At 34.2% G+C, this 23,807-nt stretch overlaps 1 protein-coding gene across 6 annotated transcripts; it reads right to left on the reverse strand.

Annotated features, from left to right (window-relative positions):
* Positions 1 to 348: 348 nt before the first annotated feature.
* LOC105224523 (polycomb protein Su(z)12) lies at positions 349 to 23,771 on the reverse strand. Of its 6 annotated transcripts, XR_007422944.1 has the most exons (9): positions 23,201 to 23,770; positions 23,092 to 23,138; positions 22,740 to 23,024; positions 22,492 to 22,675; positions 21,474 to 22,383; positions 20,413 to 21,416; positions 1,973 to 3,133; positions 1,361 to 1,528; positions 349 to 1,172 (listed from the first exon to the last, which is right to left on the reverse strand). XR_007422944.1 is itself a non-coding variant. In XM_029550069.2 (7 exons), exons 1-7 carry the CDS (start codon positions 23,427 to 23,429, stop codon positions 2,730 to 2,732), a joined length of 3,063 nt encoding a protein of 1,020 aa, XP_029405929.2. In that variant the 5' UTR covers positions 23,430 to 23,770; the 3' UTR covers positions 349 to 2,729. The 6 variants fall into 6 exon arrangements, 2 of the variants coding, with proteins under 2 accessions (XP_029405929.2, XP_011200935.1); XR_007422941.1 differs by having other exon boundaries at positions 349 to 1,528; XR_007422943.1 differs by having other exon boundaries at positions 1,361 to 3,133.
* Between the last annotated feature and the right edge of the window lie 36 nt (positions 23,772 to 23,807).

Consider the following 23,807-nt stretch of genomic DNA (forward strand, 5'->3'; position numbering starts at 1 on the left):
TTGGAATTGAGATCGAACCTAGATTCCACGCAACTTCGATTCAGGTTTTACGTACCGAGTGAATTTTATGTGCAACATATTTTTACATTCTTTAATGGATGTAAATGACACATGTTTCATTCAACGAATCATAGTTTAAACAGAAATATAATGCAAGGGCAGTGCGACTCTTTTTACATTATTAAATGCTGTGTATATTTTATTTAATACGTACTTACTTATACTAATGTATATTTAGGCAATTTAAAAGTTCTTTTCCTCCGTCTAATAAGCCGATTACCTGAAACATGCTAAGATTGAATTCCAAAATTTTCTTTTTTATACATATTTGTATATTTATATTTGTAGTTCACTTTTACAAGTATGTGTGTATATAAGTTTAATTTGTAGTCACGTTTGAATTATATGCTCATATTTTTTTTTATCATCGACTTGCAATTATCCATGCATTACTCTACGAATATCTAGTACAGTCGAATATCGTATTTAAAAATATACAGTTCCCAACTCTCGGCTTTGTGTACCTACCCGCTATATAATTTTGTTATATTTCTCTACTGTTATATATATGTATAACATGTATTTAAACATGTAAATCTACCAACAAGAATGAGGTGATATTAAAATGAAATAAAAACTCAAAATTGGTTCTGTTTGTTATGCAGATAATTTTATATCATTTATGATTTGATTAAATTTCGGCCAAATGGTCACTACTTCTCCTTTGCATATCTCCACCCGTTTACATACATTTTCGATGGCCCGATGCAGCAATTCGTCTATAGTGCGTTGAATGTTGTCTTCGAGCGTTTATGTTTGATTGACGTAAACCGTTGATTTAATATACCCTCAGAGAAAATAATATAGAGGCATGATCTCGGTGGCCATTTGGCTGGGCAATTTTTCGAAATTAACAAGTCGCCAAACTTTGCACGCAATGTGTCCATGTTTAGACGTGAAAGCCATTAGGCCCAAAATGGGCCTCATCGAACGTGAATTTGTGAATTTTTCGGAGAACGTAAATTTGCGTAATAATCTCAGACAATTTCCAAGCGTTTTGCCAAAGTGAAACGTGTCATAATGGAATAGCCTTACCAATGGCGTAGCTAGAGGGGTCGATAGGGGGTCGTCGCCCCGGGCGCAACGTCTTGGGCGCGGCAAAACGATCTTCGCTGTTTTTTAATATACAGAAAAATACTTCAACGAATTTTTTTTACAAAATTTATTATAAAAGATGAAGAGTTGTACACTCACAATGTAATAATCTGAATAACTAATAATTTGCTTGGCTTCTAGTTCATAAATTTTATATACTTAATATCGAAGATATTTTGTAAAAATTCAATTTTGTTCGAATCACCTCATGAAACTTGTAGGTAGGTAGATAAAAGGGGACGGCAGAACATCCTTGGCCCCAGGCGCCCGAAGTTGTAGCTACGCCACTGAGCCTTACTGTACAAACTGACAAGATTTGACACATATCCGTAAACAAATATGGTCAAAATCACGTCATCTCTATTGGTAGACACTGTATACATATATTAACAATAAGGGTAAGAATGCTAAAATACAAGATTACGCCAAATGTTGTGACGTATTTCTTGCGAGTTGAGTTGTAAACAAAAACATAAACACTGTTGTTAAGTCGTGAAATAATAGTTATTGCAACTCGGCACTGCACATTCAATTTTTCAAAATTAATATACTTTATATTTATACATTTTAATAAATACAACCTTTACAAGCACAATTCGTTTTAACCATTCACTTATAGTTTCAATAGATAAAAGTATTTATTGATTATTTATTTATTTATTAAAAAATTACCAGAATATTTTCCCGCAACATTGTTTCATTCATTTCACTAAAACTTAAGTATAAATTATGCCTATTTCACGGATTAGCACAAAAACATATTTACGTTTTTGTTTACAATTTACATGCTGTTCTATGCTTATCATTCTCAACTCACAAGAATTCCGTCACAACATGGCAGTTTAGTACAATTTGTGTTTGTAACAATTGTCACAGTATAAACCAAAAAAGTAAGGTCAAATCATTGTCGTAATCGTGTATTCTATCATTCTTGTGCTATGGGTGCGTTCAAGAATGCGTGAATTTGAACGCTTAACAGATACAAATAATCGGGAACACTAAAGTTTTGTCTGTTCGTCAGTCGGGTATCGGCAATTATGCCAGATCTGTTGCACTGTTGTACTGGCTGTAATTATCTACTATTATTCGTATAGCAACCAATGCTATAGTTGTATTAAGTGCGGTTCGTTGAGAACATAAGACTGTGAATTACAAGTTAATGGATGCAAAATAGGATATAAATATGTATGTATGCATGTATGTTAGAATGTCGTAAAATTATTAAAATAGGAATTATTGTAAAAATAAACAAAACATTTTTTTTGTAAAGGTAATTTGAAAAGTGTAAAAAGTCAGTTTTTTTAATATGTTGTAAATGATCATATGTAGTTATAGACAGTCAAATAAGTAAATATATGGTATACACAGCTACTAATATTAAAAATTTGTTTAAGTATGCTCTGATAAAACAAAAAAGATAAAAAGCAAGATTTAAAAATTATAAAAACTTAACATAAATGTAACGAATAATATTTTAAATAACCTGTGTAACGTCGCTGACGTTGCCGTTATTTTTCCATTTAAGAAAAAAAAAACTCACTCATTCCTTTGAATTTCACTTTCTTCTTCGTTGTTTAGCGTTTATCCACTTTCGTTAACGGCACCGAGAGGCGTGTACGCAATGAATGGTGGGTGACATTAGCAGATGTTGTAGAAATGATATTTGTATTTTTGGCAGAGGACTTTGACGATGTTGGTTCGGTGGCATTATTGTTGTTATTATGATTGGTATGCGTAGTTCCAGCTATGGATTGACGTCTAGTGACCAAACGTTTTGGCAGTGTTGTTGTCAAACTATTGGCTGTCGTAGTGCAGATGGCGTTGGTTTGCTTACCGCTGCTGCTGTTGGTAATAGGGACACCTTCCGCCGATTGGCGCTGAACAGTTGTGCGGGTGGTTGTACCGCCTGTCCCACTGCCACTTCCACTGTTGTGGCCTTCAGAATTGCGGCTGCGTTTGCAGGCGGGTTGTGATGCATCTGAATTTTGTTATGTTTTTTTCCAAAAGATGAAGTGAGAAGAAAGTCAAAACAAAAAATTGCAAGCGGTTAGCCGAATTCAGCAATTAAATTACATATGTATTTGTTATTCATAAAACTACTATATGCTCAACGTAAGTAGAATGTCTACGTAACACTCGTGTATATGAATAAATAAATTAAAAATTAGCATTTTCTCTGAGAAAAAAATATAACAACTAAAAGTGTTATTACCTAAAAAAATATATATATAAGTACAGTCATGTGAAAAAAATAGGGACACTTGCTTGAAAATAGGTAAAAAAAAATAAAATCTGACTCATTTAAAAAAAATTATCAAAAATGTAACATGCAATTCTTTGCTGGTATGTCAGTGAAGTAAAGAACCGTTATCAAAGAAAAAACATTTGGCGTCGTTTCGCAACTGTTGATCATTTTGTGATCGTTTTTGAGTGTGCGAAATAATAGGGACGGGAATAATAAATTGGTGTTAGTTTTGAAATATTGGGATTCTTAAAAATTTTTAAGCAATAAAGGTATTGTATATGAGATTTTATATAATCACTAGAGGACCCGCTTACGTTTTACTGTGGCTGATACATAGATAGTACTACTAATACCATCTATATAATTTCTATTAGTTAGATTATAAGTATTAGTTAAGGAATAAAAGGATTTTTGGTGAAGCAACAAAAATGAATCCAAAATCACTTCGTGCGTTAAAAAAGAATTGGGTTTTGGGGTAAAAATACTATTGAATTTGGGCTGTGCATCAGTGAAATCAATCGAGTCCAATCGATTGTCAGCCTGGTGGACTGTATCTCAAATTTTTTATCAACACTTCAGTTATGCCGCTATTTTTTTATGCCAGACCTTTTGCAATTTTAAATTGCCTGTCAAGATACCCCTCCAATAGTTAGCAGGTATGAAAAAAATGTTATAGCTACCCATAGATGTATTGAATCACCCAATTTATTACTTAAGAACGAACAACTCTGTCCACAATATAAAAACTTGATCCACAGATGTCGCCTTTTACTTTGGCATCGTTTTCTTTAATGCACGTTTACGCCAATTTAAGATTTGAATATTGGATACTGCGATGGTAGCGCCATCTATTGGTCAAACATTCCAAAATTAACAATTGATTAAAAATGAAAAAATAATTTAAAAAACATTTTCCAGTGGACCAAATTGTAAATCTAAACCATTCTCGAATCTCCTTGAACATACACACAAAATTTCATCAAAATCGGTCCATCCGTTTAGGAGCAGTTCAAATGCAAACACACGGTCAGAAGATTTATATATATAAAGATAAATTGAGAAAGTTAACATATAATTTAATTTAGTAATTTAAAATGGGCCGAGGACAACACTGCAGCGCTGAGCTGCGTAAGCAAATAAAACTCCTCCGAAATCAGGGATTTTCATACCGGAAAATAGCCGAAACGTTGAATTACTCCAAGATAATGGTAGAGAATGCAATAAAATATAAGCCTCAGAAAGAAACGCGTGGACGAAAATCAAAAATATCTCCAATCTTTGAAAGGAATATAATGCGATTTTTAAAATAGGACCCTTCGCATCCTCTAGTGTACTTAAAAAGGAATTTTCTTTGGACGTCGACACTTCTACCATTCGTAAATGGCTAATTAAGAAAAATTTAAAAGCAAAGAGACCCAGAAAAGTACCTTTTCGGTCCAAACCAAATGTGATTAATAGGGTACATTTTGCTATTGAGCCCGTCAAGTGGCCAGTGGAGAAATGGCGCAATATCCTATGGTCAGATGAGACCAAATGCGATCTTTTTCACCCTGACTGCGGTACGCAACATGTGCGCAGGCCAGTGAACACAGCTTTTAACTCGCAATATACAGTTAAAACTGTAAAACACGGAGGAGGATCAATTATGGTGTGGGGATGCTTCTCTTACCAAGGAGTTGGTCCAATATATCGAATTGAGGACACAATGACAGCGGTGACTTATTGCAATATATTAAATGAGGTTATGCTGAGGAAAACATGCCCCTTCGATGGGTGTTCCAGCAAGACAACGACCCAAAACACACATCGAAGCTAGCAAAAAAATGGTTCTCGGATAACAATATAAACGTGTTAAGCTGGCCTGCCCAATCACCGGACTTAAATCCCATCGAGAACTTGTGGCAACAAGTGAAAGTAGCTTTGAGGGGTAAAAAAGCAACAAACAAAGATGCACTTTGGCTACTGATACAGGAAGCGTGGAAAGCTATTCCCCGGACCACGTGCCAAAAATTAATTGACTCATTACCTCGCCGATGTCTGGCTGTCATTCAAAACAAAGGATTTGCAACGAAGTATTGAAGAATCAAATTCTAAAAGTCAAAAGAATTTTGTAAAAAAAAAATGAATTGAACATTTTTTTTTTTTTGTAAATTGCAATTGTCCCTATTTTTTTTCACAACATAATTTGGGTAAAGCTATTAAAATAACACAGTACAACAGCTAATCTGAGGGGTGAGAAATTCCAAGTCAGGGTGATGGTACTAGGTCAGTATAGTAAACCCCTCAAAGGGTTTGGCGTTCGTATGTGTCAGTTTTTTTTATGACCTTTTAAATCTTTTCCTTACCTTGATTTTTTTTCGCGAACCCCTTGTTTGATTTTGATGAAACAAATTTAGAAAAATTAAGAACTACAATTTCTATTTGTTTTTATTTGTTTTTATTCAAAAAAGTTACGAAGCATGGAAAATGCGCTGGAATCGCTGTATAGCTGCCCAAGGGGACTACTTTGAAGGCGGATATCAGAGTTGTAAAATAATTTTCAAATATACGGTTTTTACTTAATTGTCGTACCTCGTATATGTTGACTTTGTTCCATTTTACGAAATTTATGTAAAATTGATTTGTCAGTTTTTTTATGACCTTTTAAATCTTTTCCTTATCTTGATGTTTTTTCGCGAACCCCTTGTTTGATTTTGATGAAACAAATTTAGAAAAATTAAGAATTACAATTTCTATTTGTTTTTATTAGTTTTTATTCAAAAAAGTGTCATCGCCTTTTTTATAAATTTTCCCCAATAACTCCAGACTTCTGGCCATAAACTACTAAAAAAATAAAGTAAACATTTTTATAATTTTTTATTTTTATTTTATTTATTTATTTTTATTTATTTTAATAAATATTGCCTAAAAAATGTATAAAAAAGGCGATAAATGACACTTTTTTGAATAAAAACAAATAGAAATTGTAATTCTTAATTTTTCTAAATTTGTTTCATCAAAATCGGACAAGTGGTTCGCGAAAAAATATCAAGATAAGGAAAAAATTTAAAAGGTCATAAAAAAAATTGACACATACGAACGCCAAACCCTTTGAGGGTTTTACTATACTGACCTAGTACCATCATCCTGACAATAATCCCAAAAATGTTCCGCAGTATAATTAATTTTTTTCTTCTTTGAATTAAATTCGAGTTATTTTCTCTAATATTCTATGGTAAAAACATAAACCTATTTAAAAATAAAAACACAATTTCCAACTTAATGAAAATATTCTTTTTTTTGCATTTTTACGAAATACCGCCATGTGTCCCTATTATTTTTCACATAACTGTACATGTATATGCTTCATTACAACGGTAATCAACTATTTGCTTTAAAATATATACAAAGGTAAATATACTATATGTAAATTCGTACTAATAGGGCTTGAATTAATAGCGGGATTCTGTAACCAGTCTCTATTTGAGACATTTTGAGGTAAAATCTCAATTTGTGACTAGTTACTATTCACTAAACAGTCTCTAGCGTTAGTCTCAAAATATTGCCTCAAATTTGAGACATGGTAGTTAGCAGGTCACAAAACTAAAAAGAACTCTTGTCTGCCATTTTGAATATACTGAATAGAGATCATCATAGATTTTAATCGATTGTCGTTTTTTTATATTTTGTAAGCAACTCAAACAGAAAAAGGTTGAAAATAAATCAATTTTACATAAATTTCGTAAATAGTATTATGGAACAAAGTCAACATATACGAGGTATGACAATTAAGTAAAAACCGTATATTTGAAAATTAATTTACAACTCTGACATCCGCCTTCAAAGTAGTCCCCTTGGGCAGCTATACAGCGATTCCAGCGCATTTTCCATGCTTCGTAACTTTTTTGAATAAAAACAAATAAAAACAAATAGAAATTGTAATTCTTAATTTTTCTAAATTTGTTTCATCAAAATCGGACAAGTGGTTCGCGAAAAAACATCAAGATAAGGAAAAAATTTAAAAGGTCATAAAAAAACTGACACATACGAACGCCAAACCCTTTGAGGGTTTTACTAGACTGTAAACTATACCTAGTACCATCATCCTGACTTGGAATTTCTCACCCCCCAGACAATAATCCCAAAAATGTTCCACAGTGTAATTAATTTTTTTCTTCTTTGAATTAAATTCGAGTTATTTTCTCTAATATTCTATGGTAAAAACATAAACCTATTTAAAAATAAAAACACAATTTCCAACTTAATGAAAATATTCTTTTTTTTGCATTTTTACGAAATACCGCCATGTGTCCCTATTATTTTTCACATAACTGTACATGTATATGCTTCATTACAACGGTAATCAACTATTTGCTTTAAAATATATACAAAGGTAAATATACTATATGTAAATACTAATAGGGCTTGAATTAATAGCGGGATTCTGTAACCAGTCTCTATTTGAGACATTTTGAGGTAAAATCTCAATTTGTGACTAGTTACTATTCACTAAACAGTCTCTAGCGTTAGTCTCAAAATATTGCATCAAATTTGAGACATGGTAGTTAGCAGGTCACAAAACTAGAAAGAACTCTTGTCTGCCATTTTGAATATACTGAATAGAGATCATCATAGATTTTAATCGATTGTCGTTTTTTTATATTTTGTAAGCAACTCAAACAGAAAAAGGTTGAAAATAAATCAATTTTACATAAATTTCGTAAATAGTATTATGGAACAAAATAATACTATTATGGAACAAAATAATACTATTTACGAAATTTATGTAAAATTGATTTATTTTCAACCTTTTTCTGTTTGAGTTGCTTACAAAATATAATCAACATATACGAGGTATGACAATTAAGTAATGAGACTGATTCCATAAAACCGTATATTTGAAAATTATTTTACAACTCTGACATCCGCCTTCAAAGTAGTCCCCTTGGGCAGCTATACAGCGATTCCAGCGCGTTTTCCATGCATGGAACATTTCTGGAACGCTTCGACTGGGATGTCCGCGAGTACCCTCGTCACGGCCGCCTGGATGTCTGTAATTGACTCAAAATGGGTTCCTTTGACCACCGATTTTGTTTTAGGAAACAAAAAACAGTTACAGGGTAACATGTCGGGCGAATAAGGCGACTGTTGCAACACGGCGATCTCTTTAGAGGTCAAATACTGGGACACGCTGAGGACAGTGTGTCACGGCGCATTGTCGTGATGAAGGATGCAGTTACGAGCGATGTCTGGGCGCACCCTGTTGACTCGTTTTCACAATCTTTCGAGTACTTGGCAATAGTTGACTTGATTTTTCAGTTTTCCCCGGTGGAATGAATTCTTGGTGGACGATTCCATGGCTATCAAAAAAGGCAATAATCATCGTTTTCACCTTCGACTTGCTCATGCGAGACAACCATTGTGAGCTTTAGCGTTTGGTTTCCGGGTCAAAGAGCACTATCACCATACACTCTTACAATTTTAGCGTACGTTTCCGAAGCTGTTTCGCCCAATCTGGCGCAAAATTTTATCGCAACGCGTTGCTCTTGATTACGTTTTTCCATTTTCGTGACGAGCACTACAAACACACGTCTTGACGCAGCAGGCGAACTAAACAAGCTAGAGCGATGGTACATATGTATATCAATGGAGAGGGGAGGGATGCCGAAAAAAGAGAAAGGGAATTTCAAGGTCACAGGTTTACCACAAGCGCGGCAATAAAATCGGTTTCATTACTTAATTGTCAAACCTCGTATTTTTATTTTTATTGATGATGTTTTTTGACTATGTTATAGAAAATTTAATATTTGTTATCGCCATATTTATTTTCATTCAAGTGCAAAAACATCTCTGAATAATGAAATGTAATAGATTTTGTGACTGTCACTCACAGAATAGCAAAATCGCCTCAAGTCTCAAAAATTGTCTCTAACTTAAAATCTCAAATTTAGAGGCTTGAGACTGTATCACAGTACAGAATCGCACGGGAAAACTCACAATCGCTCCACCGTCCGTAACGTGCATATTTGCGTAAATTTAATGAACGAGTTTGCTCTCTTAAACTCAGAACTGTCAGTTTCGATATTTTCGATATATTCTTAAACTAAATCAAAATTGAATCGATCCGGTTATTAATAAATAGGTAAATTATTTTTAATAATAGAATTTAAGATTTGATGTTTTACACTATGAAAAATTATAACTAAAAAGCTAGATGTGTGAAAAAGATGTATACAAACTGAACAATGGTAACATTGTTTAAATTCGTTTAAGAGAGAACAACAACAAATTCGTTTTCACTACGGAATCGACTAGATGAAGCATTACTAATTTGCAAAGTCCTTGTCCTAATTTAAATATAGACCTGCGACTGTATTAAAGTGCTTAATTGCTATATAATCCGTAACCGGGAAACTTTTTAAGTGTTCTTAATTAAATTTTAAGTTACAAGCGTCTAAAGTACGTATGTTGCAACGAGCATTTCTTGTAAAATCATTTTTTTTTTTAACTTGCTGCAATATTTACTCAGGGACAAATAATCCGAATACCTAATGGCAGGTTAAAATCGCTCAAATTTTAGGCAAAATGTAATATTTTAAAAAATGCAGCCATTTTGACAAGTTTTAATATTTTTTGCTCGTATACTATTATATGGACAATATCTTCTAAAGAGAATTTTTCTTAAGTTTCCAACAAAAGAAGGTTGGAATTATTGCACCATGTGCTAAACACATAGACATGGCTGCACGACAGTCAACTGTAAATGGCATCGTGAAGCCTGATACATGAATATTTGTAAGAAGGAAGCGACATAACAATGGCCGGCTTGTATACAAAACAACACAGCTGTCCATTTCCAATTTCTTTGTTGCCATACTAATACCTTTCACTTCAATGAAATTTTAATATTTTGTTCAAAGTGAAATTTTTTTATGCAAAAAATAACACCCCTATCACGCATTTCGACTTGAATTGAAATTTTCTCCGTTTGGCGACTTTGGTATCATGCGTTCCGTTCCCGTTCAGTTCAACTTCGAAATTTCCAATTCTGCCTATCATGCATTTCGATCGTAGCTCCGTTTTGCTAAGTTGCAATTTTGTTGGCGGAGAACTTTTTGTGTTTTTATTTTGCTGCGAAATTTTTTTTATTTGCGTGATTTTTTTTTGAACTTTCTAAAAATGTAAGTAAAACTTGTATTTAAAAGTTGTAAAACACACTATATTTCCAGATTTTGTGATGTTTTTTGATATGCTTTCAGGTCAAAAACAACAACACCAGAGCAATATGGAAAATTGGCAGATATGATGGAGAGTAAGCTAGATATAGTCAACGGTTTCCACCAGCGTCCTAAAGAAGATGTGCAGGCTTTTTGGAAAGAGGAAGCATCAAATTTACTTGCCGTCGTTTCTTCCGCAAACGTATCTAGGACATACTTAAATGCGTCCTTATTCAGACGAAAGTTTTTCTGAATCTAAATAAGTAAACAAATTGTAAGAAAAATGTCTACTTTCACGTCATTCAGCTGGAAGGGATCGCATATATCTTGTAATTTTCTCCTCACCCCAGCATTCTGAGATGCGCTGCTCTCCTCCTCAACCAGTAATATCGCCGCGGATAAAGATTCCATAGTTACGTTTAATAAAAATAATAACAACATAAAAATTTTACTTTTATTTATTTTCTTTGAACAGCAGTAATTTTGTATTTTTGCTTTGTTATGTTCCAGTTTCCAAACAGCTGATTTCGAAAGAGTTATAACTCCTCTTCTTCTTTCAATCCAATTGCAACGCATGATACCTAATTTCGACTCCGGCGGAGCGTAGAGCGGGAACGTAATCGAAATGCATGATAGCGGTGTAAGTAAATGGATAAATTTATTTGTTTTAAATAATCAATTGTTTTTACAAATGATATATCAGAGCTACTTTATGCTTTTCTCTGTAAAATAACGTCAAGTTTGTTAAAACTTTGAATAATTTTACATTTTACATATAAGTGGCATCATACCTCTCTACTGTCCTCTTAGCTATCGTCAGGAAAATTAGAAATATTTTTAATTTAGCGAGAGCCTGTTGTCGTGTAGTCGTACAGCTGTCTAAATAACTGTGTTCTTAAGAACGTATATATTTTAATATTTGACAGATGTCGATTGAAGTCTGTCGCTCCCTATGTGTTCAGCACATCAATATTTAACTTTTATACTCTCGCAACAGGGTGCATCAGAGAGTATAATAGTTTCACTTAATAGTAATTGAGATAGATATGAAGTTATACTCATATATATTAATGATCAGGATGAGACGAGTTGAAATCCGAAAAAATTGAGATATCGTGATGAAACTTTTTACACACGGATCAATTCTGGTAGGTATCATATAATATATATACAATTGAGGAGCTCCTATAATTAAGTCATTCAGTACTTTCTTACAATATTAAAAAATTTATATATTTTTTTCTGCTACAGCCTTAATATATGGCATGTTCCGTTATCGTATAAACGTTGGCGATTTCCATCGCAATTAAGGATTTTCATTTCGGAGAGTTTTTATTAATTTTGCATTTCTTTCCAGTAAAACTGTGCACACATAATAAAGGGGTCAGTAGGGTAATCTTTAAAACAATTTTTTTTTGTTTTGCATTTTCTGTTCCCCTCTACCCTTAGAATTAATGTAGAACCCCACTTTACCATTAGAAGGTTTCGAAAAAGCCCCAAAAATAATACCGCACGACGCTCGGAGCGCTCGGAGTGCACACCTCAAACTTTAAACGCGTTTTTCTCAAAACACACTTTTTTAAACTTGAGGACATGATTGCGGTTGAACTACTCAACCGATTTGCTTAATTTTTTTAATGTTCACAAAACGCCTAGCTATCGTCGCTACAAGATTCATAATTTTTTATAATTTATTGACAATGTTATGACAAAATTTATGTAAAAAAACATGAAAACAAAATTAATTACTTTTTTATGTATCAACATTTTTACATGATTCTAATAAGGACGATAACCATTCACGTATATTTTAAGAATAAATTGGGTTTTTGTGTTTCAGATGATCCAAACATGAGAAATCGTGTCCGCCAGTGAAAAAACGCATCTCATCCACCCAGCTATTTCTCCGACAGAATAAAAATTTCTATGAAAAAAATGTAAAAAAAAAACAGTCTAGATTACCCTACTGACCCCTTAAGTCATTTTGTTTGAAAAGTATAATTCTAATATTTCTCGCCACAATTTAAGTCAGTATTGTTCCTTTTTACTGAATAGAGTTATTTTTAACAAAATTTCTGTCATCGTCGCCATTGGCAAGAATTAAAGCACAACTCCAAACGAAAGAAAGGTCATATGGGAATGTTTTCAAAAAGTATCAAAATATTACCAAAGTTGTGGACGTTTTAGGGGTTTCCCATGGTTAAATTAATAACGCTATTAAGTTTTATGAAAAATATTAGACTTTTGAAAATTTGGCGCGTAGAAACCCAAAAAAGATCACTAGTTCTGACGACAATACCCTGGTTAGACTGATCCATAGGGCTCAATTAGAGGAGCACTATGACGTATAAATATCGGCGCACCAAGTACGAAGAAAATTTAATGAATGGTCGCTTAGCAAGACGAAAACCTAATGTTTCGAAAAAAAATATTGAAAAACGAAAAGCGTTTGCTAAAGACCATCTCTGGAAGGATAAGTATTCGGCAATTATAGAAAACCATTTGTAAGGTGACCCCTTTTGCAAGAACTTAACCCCCAAGTACACTAAAAAACATGTGAAACATGGTGAGTCATAGATGATGGTGTAGGGTTGCTTCACGTCTTCAAGCGTTGGTCCGTTTGTTAAAATAGATGGGAAAATTACCAGTGAAATGAACAAGGAAATTGGAGAACAATTTAGACGGTGACTATGTGGACAATTTACAGTTGACTTGGAATTTCCAAAACGATACGACCCCAAGCACTGCTCACGAGTCATTAAAACTAGGTTAAGTAGCCAAAATATTATGATTCTGGATTGGCCAGCTCAAAGTTTGTGAAAAAAGTCTTGGGGTATTTTCGCTGGTTGGCGTTGAAAGCGCGTAGTTCTAGTTTTATTCGTTGCATCGGGTCATGCTATACCTTTTTGGAAAGCTCATTTCACGCGCTAACACGTGTTTGATTGATTGTCGTTTTTTTTTTGAGTCGTTCGTGAGTTATAGCGTCGCAAACATGGAGCAAAATAAAGAGAAAATACGGCATATTTTACAGTACTACTACGATAAAGGCAAAAATGCATCTCAAGCCGCCGCAGTTTATGGACCCGATACAGTTTCCATTTCCACCGCACAACGATGGTTCAACGTCGTCGAAAATTGCGATAAAATCGCTGAATTGGTCGAAAGAGACCGGCATAGTAGCAGCCGTAGCATCGGTCAAGAGCTGGGCATGATTAATCAAAAATTCATTTCAATTTCAATAAAAAAATCAATAAAAATACCGCAAGACTTTTTTGACAACCTAATATATTCATAACACATCTTCAAAACATTCTTCTAGCTCAAATATACTCGATATTATAATTTTCGACCTTATGGCGGATAGTCGTTTATGTTAGTCAATATACATATGGCCAAACATCTGCTGACCGACTGCACGGCAGTCCGTAGACGCTTGGATCCATGTTTCCGGATAGGGACCGCATCGCCTCACTAGCACCCGGTAGTTTATTGGGACTTCATCGATGCGCTGGGGCTAAGTGAGTCTATGTGATTTAGGAGAGGGCACAATAGACCTGAGGCCGCGGTGCATTCTTCATCTATCAATCTAATCTAATATGGTCAATGTTTTCATAAACATAACATAGTTTAGCACAATATGAATGAAATCGGCGTAGACTGTGATTTAATGTCTAATATCCTGGATATGCAGCAAAATAAAATAATAAGGTTAAGTGAGTCTACGACCTGTAATATATATATAATGTATTGTTGAATTATTTTGCAACATTCTTTAAGAAAAAGTTTTGCCTTCCCCTGAAGATATTTCTCCGGTTTTGATCTTGAGAGAGTTTAAATTGTTCTGTTCCACCCGAACTTAGCCCTCCCTCTCCTAACCTTAAGACCATTGATATTTATACATTTTAATTGTTATGCCGAGTATGCGAAATTGTATGTGCAGTATAAATATAGGAAATTAAAATTAAGTTACATATGTACATATGTATATATTTGTTCGAATCGTCTACGTGATTGCAGAGATAAAAAAATATGTTAGATTTTCAATTTAATTCAAAATATTTTGCTTTGTAGAGTTTGGTGTTATTGTTCCCAGCATAGAACACTCCCGAAGTTGCCAACCAATGAGGTCTATATGGGCCTTAATGTAGTAAGCATGAATAATTCTGCCGAACATAAAAAATAAGTTACAATTCACTTTACTAACGCAGCTGAAACACTTTTGAAGGGGTAAGACCAGTCTTTGATTTCTAAAAAATATATTTTTTTTAGCGTTAAAAGGGCTTTCAAATACCAAAAACATAAATAAATTGCTAATACTGAAGTATTTTTTATTAAATGTGTAATCTGCTGTGGTGTTCAAGTGTTCGAGCTAGTCAGCTTTCTCAATTTTTTAGATATCGATCAGAAATTTTACATGCGTTCTTTTCTCCCTATGAAGCTATTAATTTGTTTTATTCGCCGATTTTGGTCTTCTATAGCATATACATAAGTAGCTGTCATACAAAACCCGATCACAATCAAGTTCTTGTATGAACAAATTTTTTACAATCCGCGAGCAAATTCTTCAGATCAGACTACTACAGCATATTTTTTTCATAAAAACCGACCGATCAAAATCTAGATAAAGATATTTTTATATCCTTTTATTCTATGCTATAATAAGGTTTTACAAATTCTATGCAGCGGAAGTTTTTTCTTGTGTTATCTTTTCTTTTTCCTAAACCCACAGGATTCTGAAGAGTGAAGATCTGTAAAATTGAGATATCTCCAAAACACGTTTTTGAAAGCATCAACCGCCTCTTCAGGTGACGGAAAACATTGACCTTAGTTTATTTTTTACGAACGGGAATAAAAGGAAGTCATTCGGTGCCAGGTCAGGACTATACGGAAGATGTTTTATTAAATCGACGTTTTAAGTGCTCTAAAATGCAGGTATTTCAGCCAATATGTGAGAGGTCGTGAAGAGTAACCCGTCTTCGGCGCTTGGTTTTCCTGATTTCTTGAAAGACAACTGGCAAACAAATGGTTGTGTATACTACTCATAATATACTGTTCTGCGTTTTTCCAGTGATAGGGTTGCGATATGTCCAGTTTTTCCCAAAAAACAAAAACTAATTACTCTTTGCTTGGAAGTGCTTCGTTCGCAAACAAGTTTTGTTGAATTCGGCTCATCTTGGAACACCATTACAGCCTACTGCTGTTTACTTTCGGGGTAATACGTAATATGTATGCTTATTACTTTCCAGATTGTAACACTAGTGTTGTCAAATCCCGAAACAATAAAGGCAACCTACATTTCAAATCCCAAGCTTACGTAAAAAGCTTTAGTAAGAGCTCTGTGTCTGCAAAAAGCCTACTTATCGTTGCACTTTTTACAATAGAAATAAGTCTAAACAAATCCGAGTCAATATTAGCTTGAATGTATACAATATTTTAAATATATTCATCAATGGATGGATTTAGCATATTTGTTCGTTCTGAACAATTTTGTCTAAGAGACTACAAGTCTAAAACCGATTTTGATCGGCCAGATCACAAAATTATATCACTTATCTCCCATGCAACCGATTATTTTTATTTTTCCGATTTCCTGTCTATAATTAAAAAGCTAAGAGCACGTAATTTTGCAAAACTGTTATCTAATCATGTTCAGCAATTATAGTAAAAATAAAGAAAATTGGACAAGTGAAGGGTGATCCCTACTTTTTTAAAAGAAAAAACACAGAAACTTCAAATTTAATAGGGGATCTTTATTATCATTCGGAAGAACACTCTTTGGCATTCATTTTTATAAGATTATCTCTTTCAAATCTAGACTGCAACTATGTACGTCTCAGATGGTCTACCTTTTAAGTCCAATTTTCAATGACTCGTTCAAACATTTCGACTGGTAACTGGAGAATGACACGCGTGATGTTATTGCAAGACGTGAATCTAAGTGGGAATGTCCGCAGACTTTAGACTTTACATATCTTGATGGTCAATCGACTGGCCCAAAACGTAAAATTATCTGCTCACCGAGGTGTTCTCTCAATAAACCAAACCAAATGTCGCCGAGATCACGAGCTTTAATTTCAGGCATCAAATTGTCGCATATTCATAGAACTTTTATACGCTTTCAATTTAAGATCTCGAAGTAAAATGCGCCAAGTCGTTCCATACATCAGCCCGAGTTGTTGCGAACGGTCTTCGTGTACACTTTCAGCTACGGTCGAATATTATTCAATAATGAATGCTGGTTCTCAATATGAGTGATGGTGTTGCGTACGGTCCTCAGTAGGCCGATTATGTTGACAATAAGTTGAGTGAAGCAATCGAAACACATTCTTTACATAAAGTGGATTTTCGTAATAAAGTTGAACGATTTGTAAACGTTTTTCAGACGTAAGCATTTCCATGATGAAATGCCAAACAAAAATAAAATGACCGCTTGACAAGACTCTCGCGTGATCTGTCAAAAAAAGGCTATTGAAAAATGTACCTCTACTTGAATCTCTAGAAAGTAATAGGACTGATTTTCTTCCGCCGCGACTGTACTTCGGAGCGTACCTGGAGGGTCAGGACAAACATTTTCACACGACGTATTTCTGTGAGTGGTGCAAGCCGAAAATGCAGCGTTCGTTAGAGCAGAGGTACGCGATTAACTCGGTAATTCTGCGATGTTGCTTTAGCAAGAAGTGGTGTGTTTCGGTGGCGCTAGGCCTTTTTGGGAGGGCCGGGAAGAGGTCGCTGATGAATTGGAAGTTGCACCACCACTACGCCCTGGCTCACACCGACTTTCTTGTGAACAACTACCTAACCAAGCCGCCATCCCAGCGCTTTCGCAGCCGCTCTACATCTCAGATGTGCCCCCACAGACCCCGACGCCGACCTTTTTTTGTTTCCTTGCCTGAAAAGGACGATGCATTTTGAGATGAGAGAGGGGATCCAGCAGCATGCACTTCGGCTCTCAAGGCTATTCCGGAGAATGTCTTACGTGACACTTTTAATGCTTGGAAATCGCGCTGGCAGCGCTGCATCGACGCAAAAAGAGCCTATTTTGAAAGTTTTTAAACAATTGTAACGATTGGTTCAATAAATTTTTTCAAATCGACTCAGTCCTATTACTTTCCGGACAAACCCTGTATCTTCAATACAACAAATTATTCAGATTTTTGTCCGATAGATAGGGCCTTCAATTCAATATCGGACAACTATGTTTAACATGTATCTCAAATACAAAAAAGCATAAAATACGTTTTATGTGATAAACATTTGTAAAGCTAATCCCGATTCCGACAAACAATCAATATAATATCAAAATGCAAATATGTTCCAGGTTTCATTCAATATTTTAAAAACTGACAAAGAAATTTGTTTAATCCCTAAAAGATAAAATTCGCGTTAAAAATCGATCATCCGAAACCAGTTTTAAACCTGTAGCCTCTTAGACAAAGTTCGTCAGAATGTTCTCTAAAACATTTCACGCATACGCATACATATTATATTCTAGCATTTCCTAAATCAATTTCTAAATTTCCACTAGACATTTTATGTCAAAACAATACCAATTGCACTTATGTATTATTATGTAAGTACAAATTCACTCTTGTAATGAGGTTTGAGTGTATGTGTATAACAAATGCATTTATAGTAATACATTATCTAATACATTTTCCAATAGAACGTTATCCGCTTCAGTAGTTGTCGCTACTGTAGCATCTGATGTTATAGTGGACGCTGTTGTCACATCAGCACGTAATTCGGCAGTAAGATAATCGTCAATATCTTTACCATCATCAACAGCATGAACATCACGTTCAGTTGTGTCAGTATTTAAGTGACTTGCATCGTCTGCAACCTCATCATCATTATCATCGGCATCATCATATGATAAATTATTTATTTTACATTTAACAGGAGTTTGTGTCAATTCACTATGGAAGACAGTTTGCGGTATATTGCTAACAGTAGCATCACAGACGTCACTAGCATTATTATTCGCTTCGAACGCTTCCCTATTATTATCTGCGCCAATATATCCACATTCACCGCCATTGCCTCCTCCTTCCACATCTTCAATAACTGCAAACATTTATAAGATAGAGAGAGAGAGAAAGAGAAAAATACCAAAAGAAAGAAACGCGCACAATTTCGTTTAAAAAAAATATTATTTAGATATTTAATTTTTTGTTAATTAATCTTTTAAGGCAGCAGCGCTAAGTGGTGAGTGGGTAATGTTGTATGGACTTATGTGGCATGGTGTGAAGTGGTGATTGACTGATAGAAAATGAGCGTAATGTGATCGGCTGTTATTAATTTATACTGAGTTAGAGTCGGAATATAAATGGTAATATCAAAATCAGAATTTATGATTAAACACAATAGCAGAACAAGTAACCACCAGAAAAACAGGTTATAGAAAATTGAAAATAAAATATTTAAATAGCATAAATACATATTTCTACATCAATATATGTGTGCAAATAATATATGATATATAATTTGAAGATGTTCCACTAAATTGATGTAGACAAGAATGGGGATAGAATTTTAAAGGGTTTAAAACGCTGCGATCGTATGATATCCATTTTGATACTAGAACCAGCACTGATCCTTAATATACATATGTACGTATAAACTCGATGCGAATGACGTTTTATGATGCAATGTAACCATAATGAGTTTGCATATTCATATTAATAAATGTTATTTAGAAGTAATAATACATTTTTATAATAAAAATTGCTTAAAATAAAAATATTTACAACAAAAAAATACGCACCACTATTTTTATTACAGCATATTGTCATTACAGTTATATGAAAATAGATGTGTTTATTATAAAAACAATCGTCAATTTATAAAAAAAAAATTGCAATAATTAAATTGCAGTAATCAAGTTTTGTTGTTGTAAATCTGAATAAATTAAAATTTACTGGTCTACATATATTGGGATAACTAGCTGGTAATATCAAAGTCGTATGCGAATTTTTTTCTTGTAAAACAATGAAACTAATTATCGTATTTTTAACACGGTGTGTACCAAAATTAACCGAACTTTATATTTAAACCATACAACATGCAACGTTATCTATGAAAAGTAGATTTTTAAAAAGTTACATTGACCCTTTTTCAAACGTACTTAACTTCATGTAAATCGGATGGCATATGTTTAAGTTACATCCATTTCAATAAAAGAAAAAGTGAGCAATCTTCTATTTTATGAAGAAATTGGAAATAAATGGAAATTGGCTTTTAACTTAAAAACAAAAATCGCTCAGATATACGTATTGATGAAAAAAGTTTACGGTGATGATTATACTCATGACAATAGTAATCAAGTTTCAAAATAATGAGTAGTATATTGACGAACAAAAGGTTGACCATAAATTAGTAATCGTGCTGAATTGATGGAAAAAGGAGAAATTATTGGTATTGATGAAAATTTTACTACAAGAATGTTGGCTGAAAGATTAAATACAAGTAAAAGCATTATTTTGAGAATTTTAACTAAATTAAACGAATATCACAATCTTACTGTTTTCTACAACCAAAACTGAAAAACAACATGAACAGAGCATTTTATGATGTAGCCAAGCCATTCTGGTAACAGAGATTGGAAGAATATTTCTATATATGACAGAAACAAATCTATCCATGGGCTCCAAACTTTGTATGTATTAAGTATAATTATGCCTATTTTTAATAAATAATACCTTTCAAAGATAATATATTGTGCATTGTTGTTCTATATTCAAAACGTTCGATTTTTTGGACACAACGTGTATATATATATATATATATAACAAAAAAATATTTAGTCCTAAAACTTACCTTTTACAGACAGTCGTCTTTTACTTGTTTGTGCACGCGATTCGGCAGTTGTGGTACTATTTGTTGATACGCCTCCACCACGATGTGGGCGCTCAAGGTTTTGCGCATCTTTGCGCTCATTATTCTCATCGCGGTCATTTGTGGTTAACGTTACAGCCGCTGACGCTGTGCTACTTCGTCTACTATTACTGCAAGCCTCACCACGACGCTCACGTTTATCGCTGGGCGTTTTAGCATTACTTGCGCTGGTATTGGCGGGAGGCTCTTGATCGTCAACAACTTGAGATGCAGTCTTTTTGGCAACTCCTTTACTACCGCAACCATTTATCAATTTATCAGAAGTGCTGTTGCCGTTACCGCTTTGTAGATGAAGACTAGCACGTTTAACAGCTGTAGCTGAACGCTTTGTTGGTGGTTGCATTGGTTTGTTTTCCGTATTTTTACTGACACTGCTTGTACCACAGACATCATTGTCAGCTGTTCCTAACACTTCAGATATATTCGTGGGCTTTGGTGTTTGCTTTTGTGGTGATTTAAGCTTCTGTTCATCTTGTTTATGTATGCCCACATCAAGCCAATATTTCAATTGAGCTTCACGCTGTTTGGACATCAGTTCTTGTCCCTCGGGATATTTACTTAACATACCCTGTAGCTTCTGTACAGTTTTGTAGACAGTCTCTGGTGAAACTAGCCCATAATCGAATAGTGAACACATATGTAAAATGAAATTGCGATAGAGATTTTTACGTATAATCTCATAGCCATTCGAGTCTAAGAACATTTCGCAAGCTAGTGGCAATTGACAGTCGCCAACATAACCATGCTTCATTACATGTAAATTCCAAAGCTTCATCAATTCTTTTTCGCCCTCATTTACATCGGAGAATTCATCAATCATTTGTATCGTTTTCTGCCGTAACCATAGTGGGTCACTTTCACCTTCTGAATCGATATCAAGTTCCTTGGGATGTACAGGTAAACAGGTCTCCGTGTGGTGGTATAGTCTTTAGAAGAAAGTAATTAATTATGAATACTTAACACAAAAATACTAGATAACCCACCTATTATGGCCTGTAATGTAAGGACGCTGATTGCTTAAATCGTCCTCATCCAACACTAGAAACTCGTCTAAGCAGGTTTTCTGTCTACGCGGGCGGCAGACTAGTAAATTTGTCACAGTTGTACGACGCACTGGACCACATGTTCGCGCAAAGGAACAACCTGACGGACCAGCCAAATCGTACGGTGATCCCGCATACGAACCATCATAAGAATCGTTTATGGTCACGTCAATACGTGCGCCATTCCCTGCGGGCTGATATGTGAAATTGAAGCGAGCATGACACAATTTCAAATGTTTAAGCAGCGCATACAAACGCAAGCAATCCAAACCACACCATGGACATATTACCTCCTGTGTGTACTCCGTTTGTTGTCGTGTATTGTTACTATATAAAAAATTATAAACTATTTGTATTTTTTCTACTTTTGCTGATACTGCCACAATACCACTTTTAGCACCGTTGGTTTTAACACAATTATTATTATGATTTACATGCGTGCCTATATTTGTAGTTTGATTGACATTGCTATTGAACGGCATCTCGACCTCATTTGTATTGCTTTGTATTTTATCATTTGCCTCATTTTTTATGCAAGCCAAGTCACCATAAAGGTTAAGATCCTTTGCATCAATACTACTAGGCACTTCATTGGCCGACCAGGTTAAACGAAACTTAAGAGTTGGAAATTGATTGAAAACGTCGAATTTCAACGAGAGTGGAATGTAATTGTCTGGCAATGTTTCCCACGTGCGTTTCTTTGGAGAAAAAGATTTTATGCTCATCGAATTGAGCTCCTGCATCGCCGCTTCGTAATCACCTTCAGGTATAAAGCATATATTCTTCTCAAATACTATCAATTCACATCCATAGATTTTCGTACTAATTTTTCCGCGTTTGCAAGGTGTCTCTATATTAAATTGATCAAAAAAATTTTAATTACAGTATACTCATAACAATGTAATGCCTAAATACTTTTTTCAATTTAAATATTCATATACCTACTTATTTCACTTACCGCAATTCTCAGTGTTTTCATCAATTGTATTGTTATCACATTTTGGTAAGACTTTAATACGAAACAATAGTTTATATATTGTGTGTTGATCGCCAAGAGGACGCATTGACTGTACCGGAATACTGATAGTTGAGAAGCGACTAATATCATGATCTGGATTGTATTCAACAGCTGAACTATAACTCTAGAATAAAATGTAAACATTGAAAATCATAACATAAGCTAATATTGTTAGGATAAGAATTTACCATCATTTCCTGGAAGTCTGAGGTGCTATCTTTTCGTTTATTCTTTGTTATCTTGTAAAGAGTAGCTTCAACACTAACCGACTCTCCAGCATTCCACCATTGATCACTGCAACTACTTTTATCAAATAACCCATTGTAAATAATATTCAAATATTTATTTGAGTCTATCTCTGCTTTTTGTGTTATTTGCTGTAATATTGAATTAACTTTAAATGTTGTGCGTTTTTTATTGTTACGCGACATGCGATCCTTCATATAACTAAGTGTTCGATTCAAAAATATAGGCTGAAATTATAAAAAAATACATAAAAGTTATCGACACAACAATGAAAGATATTATAAATTTACATACACTGGTGCCATGACGATTGCGTAAAAACCTATATATCTGGGTAGGTTCTAAACAGAAATTTTATATTAAGATTTAATGAATATTTTTCAGTTGCATTTATTGAACTTACTCTCAAAAGCTTGTAGAAAAAGTTCCTGCTCTTGCTGATGTCCATTGAGTTTCACATTATCAACGTTTATAGTTGCAGTACTTGCAGTGACTGCAGATGCAGCAGCAGCTGTTGCCGAAGATACCCCACCACCATTAACAGAGTTAACACTTCCGTTTGGAACATTACTTATAGCAGCTGCCGGCGCTGCTAATGCATTATCCTTTTCGCGTTTTTTCGCCGGAGCCATTATGTTTATTAAAATATTTACTGAATAATCACTGTCTCTGTAGTATGAGCACGGCGTGTTGAGATCACAATTTAATTTTCTGCTGCTTCACTGTCTCGTCGTTTTCGACGCTAAGCTTGTGCTAGCAAAAGATGCCCCAATACACACTCCACTTTTTTATTGTCCTTTATATATACACTCAATTTATTTTATTTAGAGCATTAAAACTACAAATTTATACTAATTTCCCGTGAAGATATAAAAGTTTTAATGTGCAAGAGTTTTTCACAGCTCCCTATTGTAAATGAAAAGATATCGGCGCGAAATTTTCACACATACATAAGGCGTACAAACTCTTCCTCTTCATCTGCTTCATCTTCTTCGTTTTAACTTTATTCC

Source organism: Bactrocera dorsalis, chromosome 5 (genome assembly GCF_023373825.1).
Source record: "Bactrocera dorsalis isolate Fly_Bdor chromosome 5, ASM2337382v1, whole genome shotgun sequence".
Taxonomy (NCBI): domain Eukaryota; kingdom Metazoa; phylum Arthropoda; class Insecta; order Diptera; family Tephritidae; genus Bactrocera; species Bactrocera dorsalis.

Bases quoted from the DNA above. Each gene is read 5' to 3' on its own strand.
- LOC105224523 (XM_011202633.3), bottom strand. From the start codon at position 23,429: ATGGCTCCGGCGAAAAAACGCGAAAAGGATAATGCATTAGCAGCGCCG. The intron at 23,025-23,091 runs GTATGTAAATTT...TTATAATTTCAG, and splicing joins GCAATCGTCATGGCACCAGT to CCTATATTTTTGAATCGAAC. The intron at 22,676-22,739 runs GTAAATTCTTAT...ATTTTATTCTAG, and splicing joins CAGACTTCCAGGAAATGATG to AGTTATAGTTCAGCTGTTGA.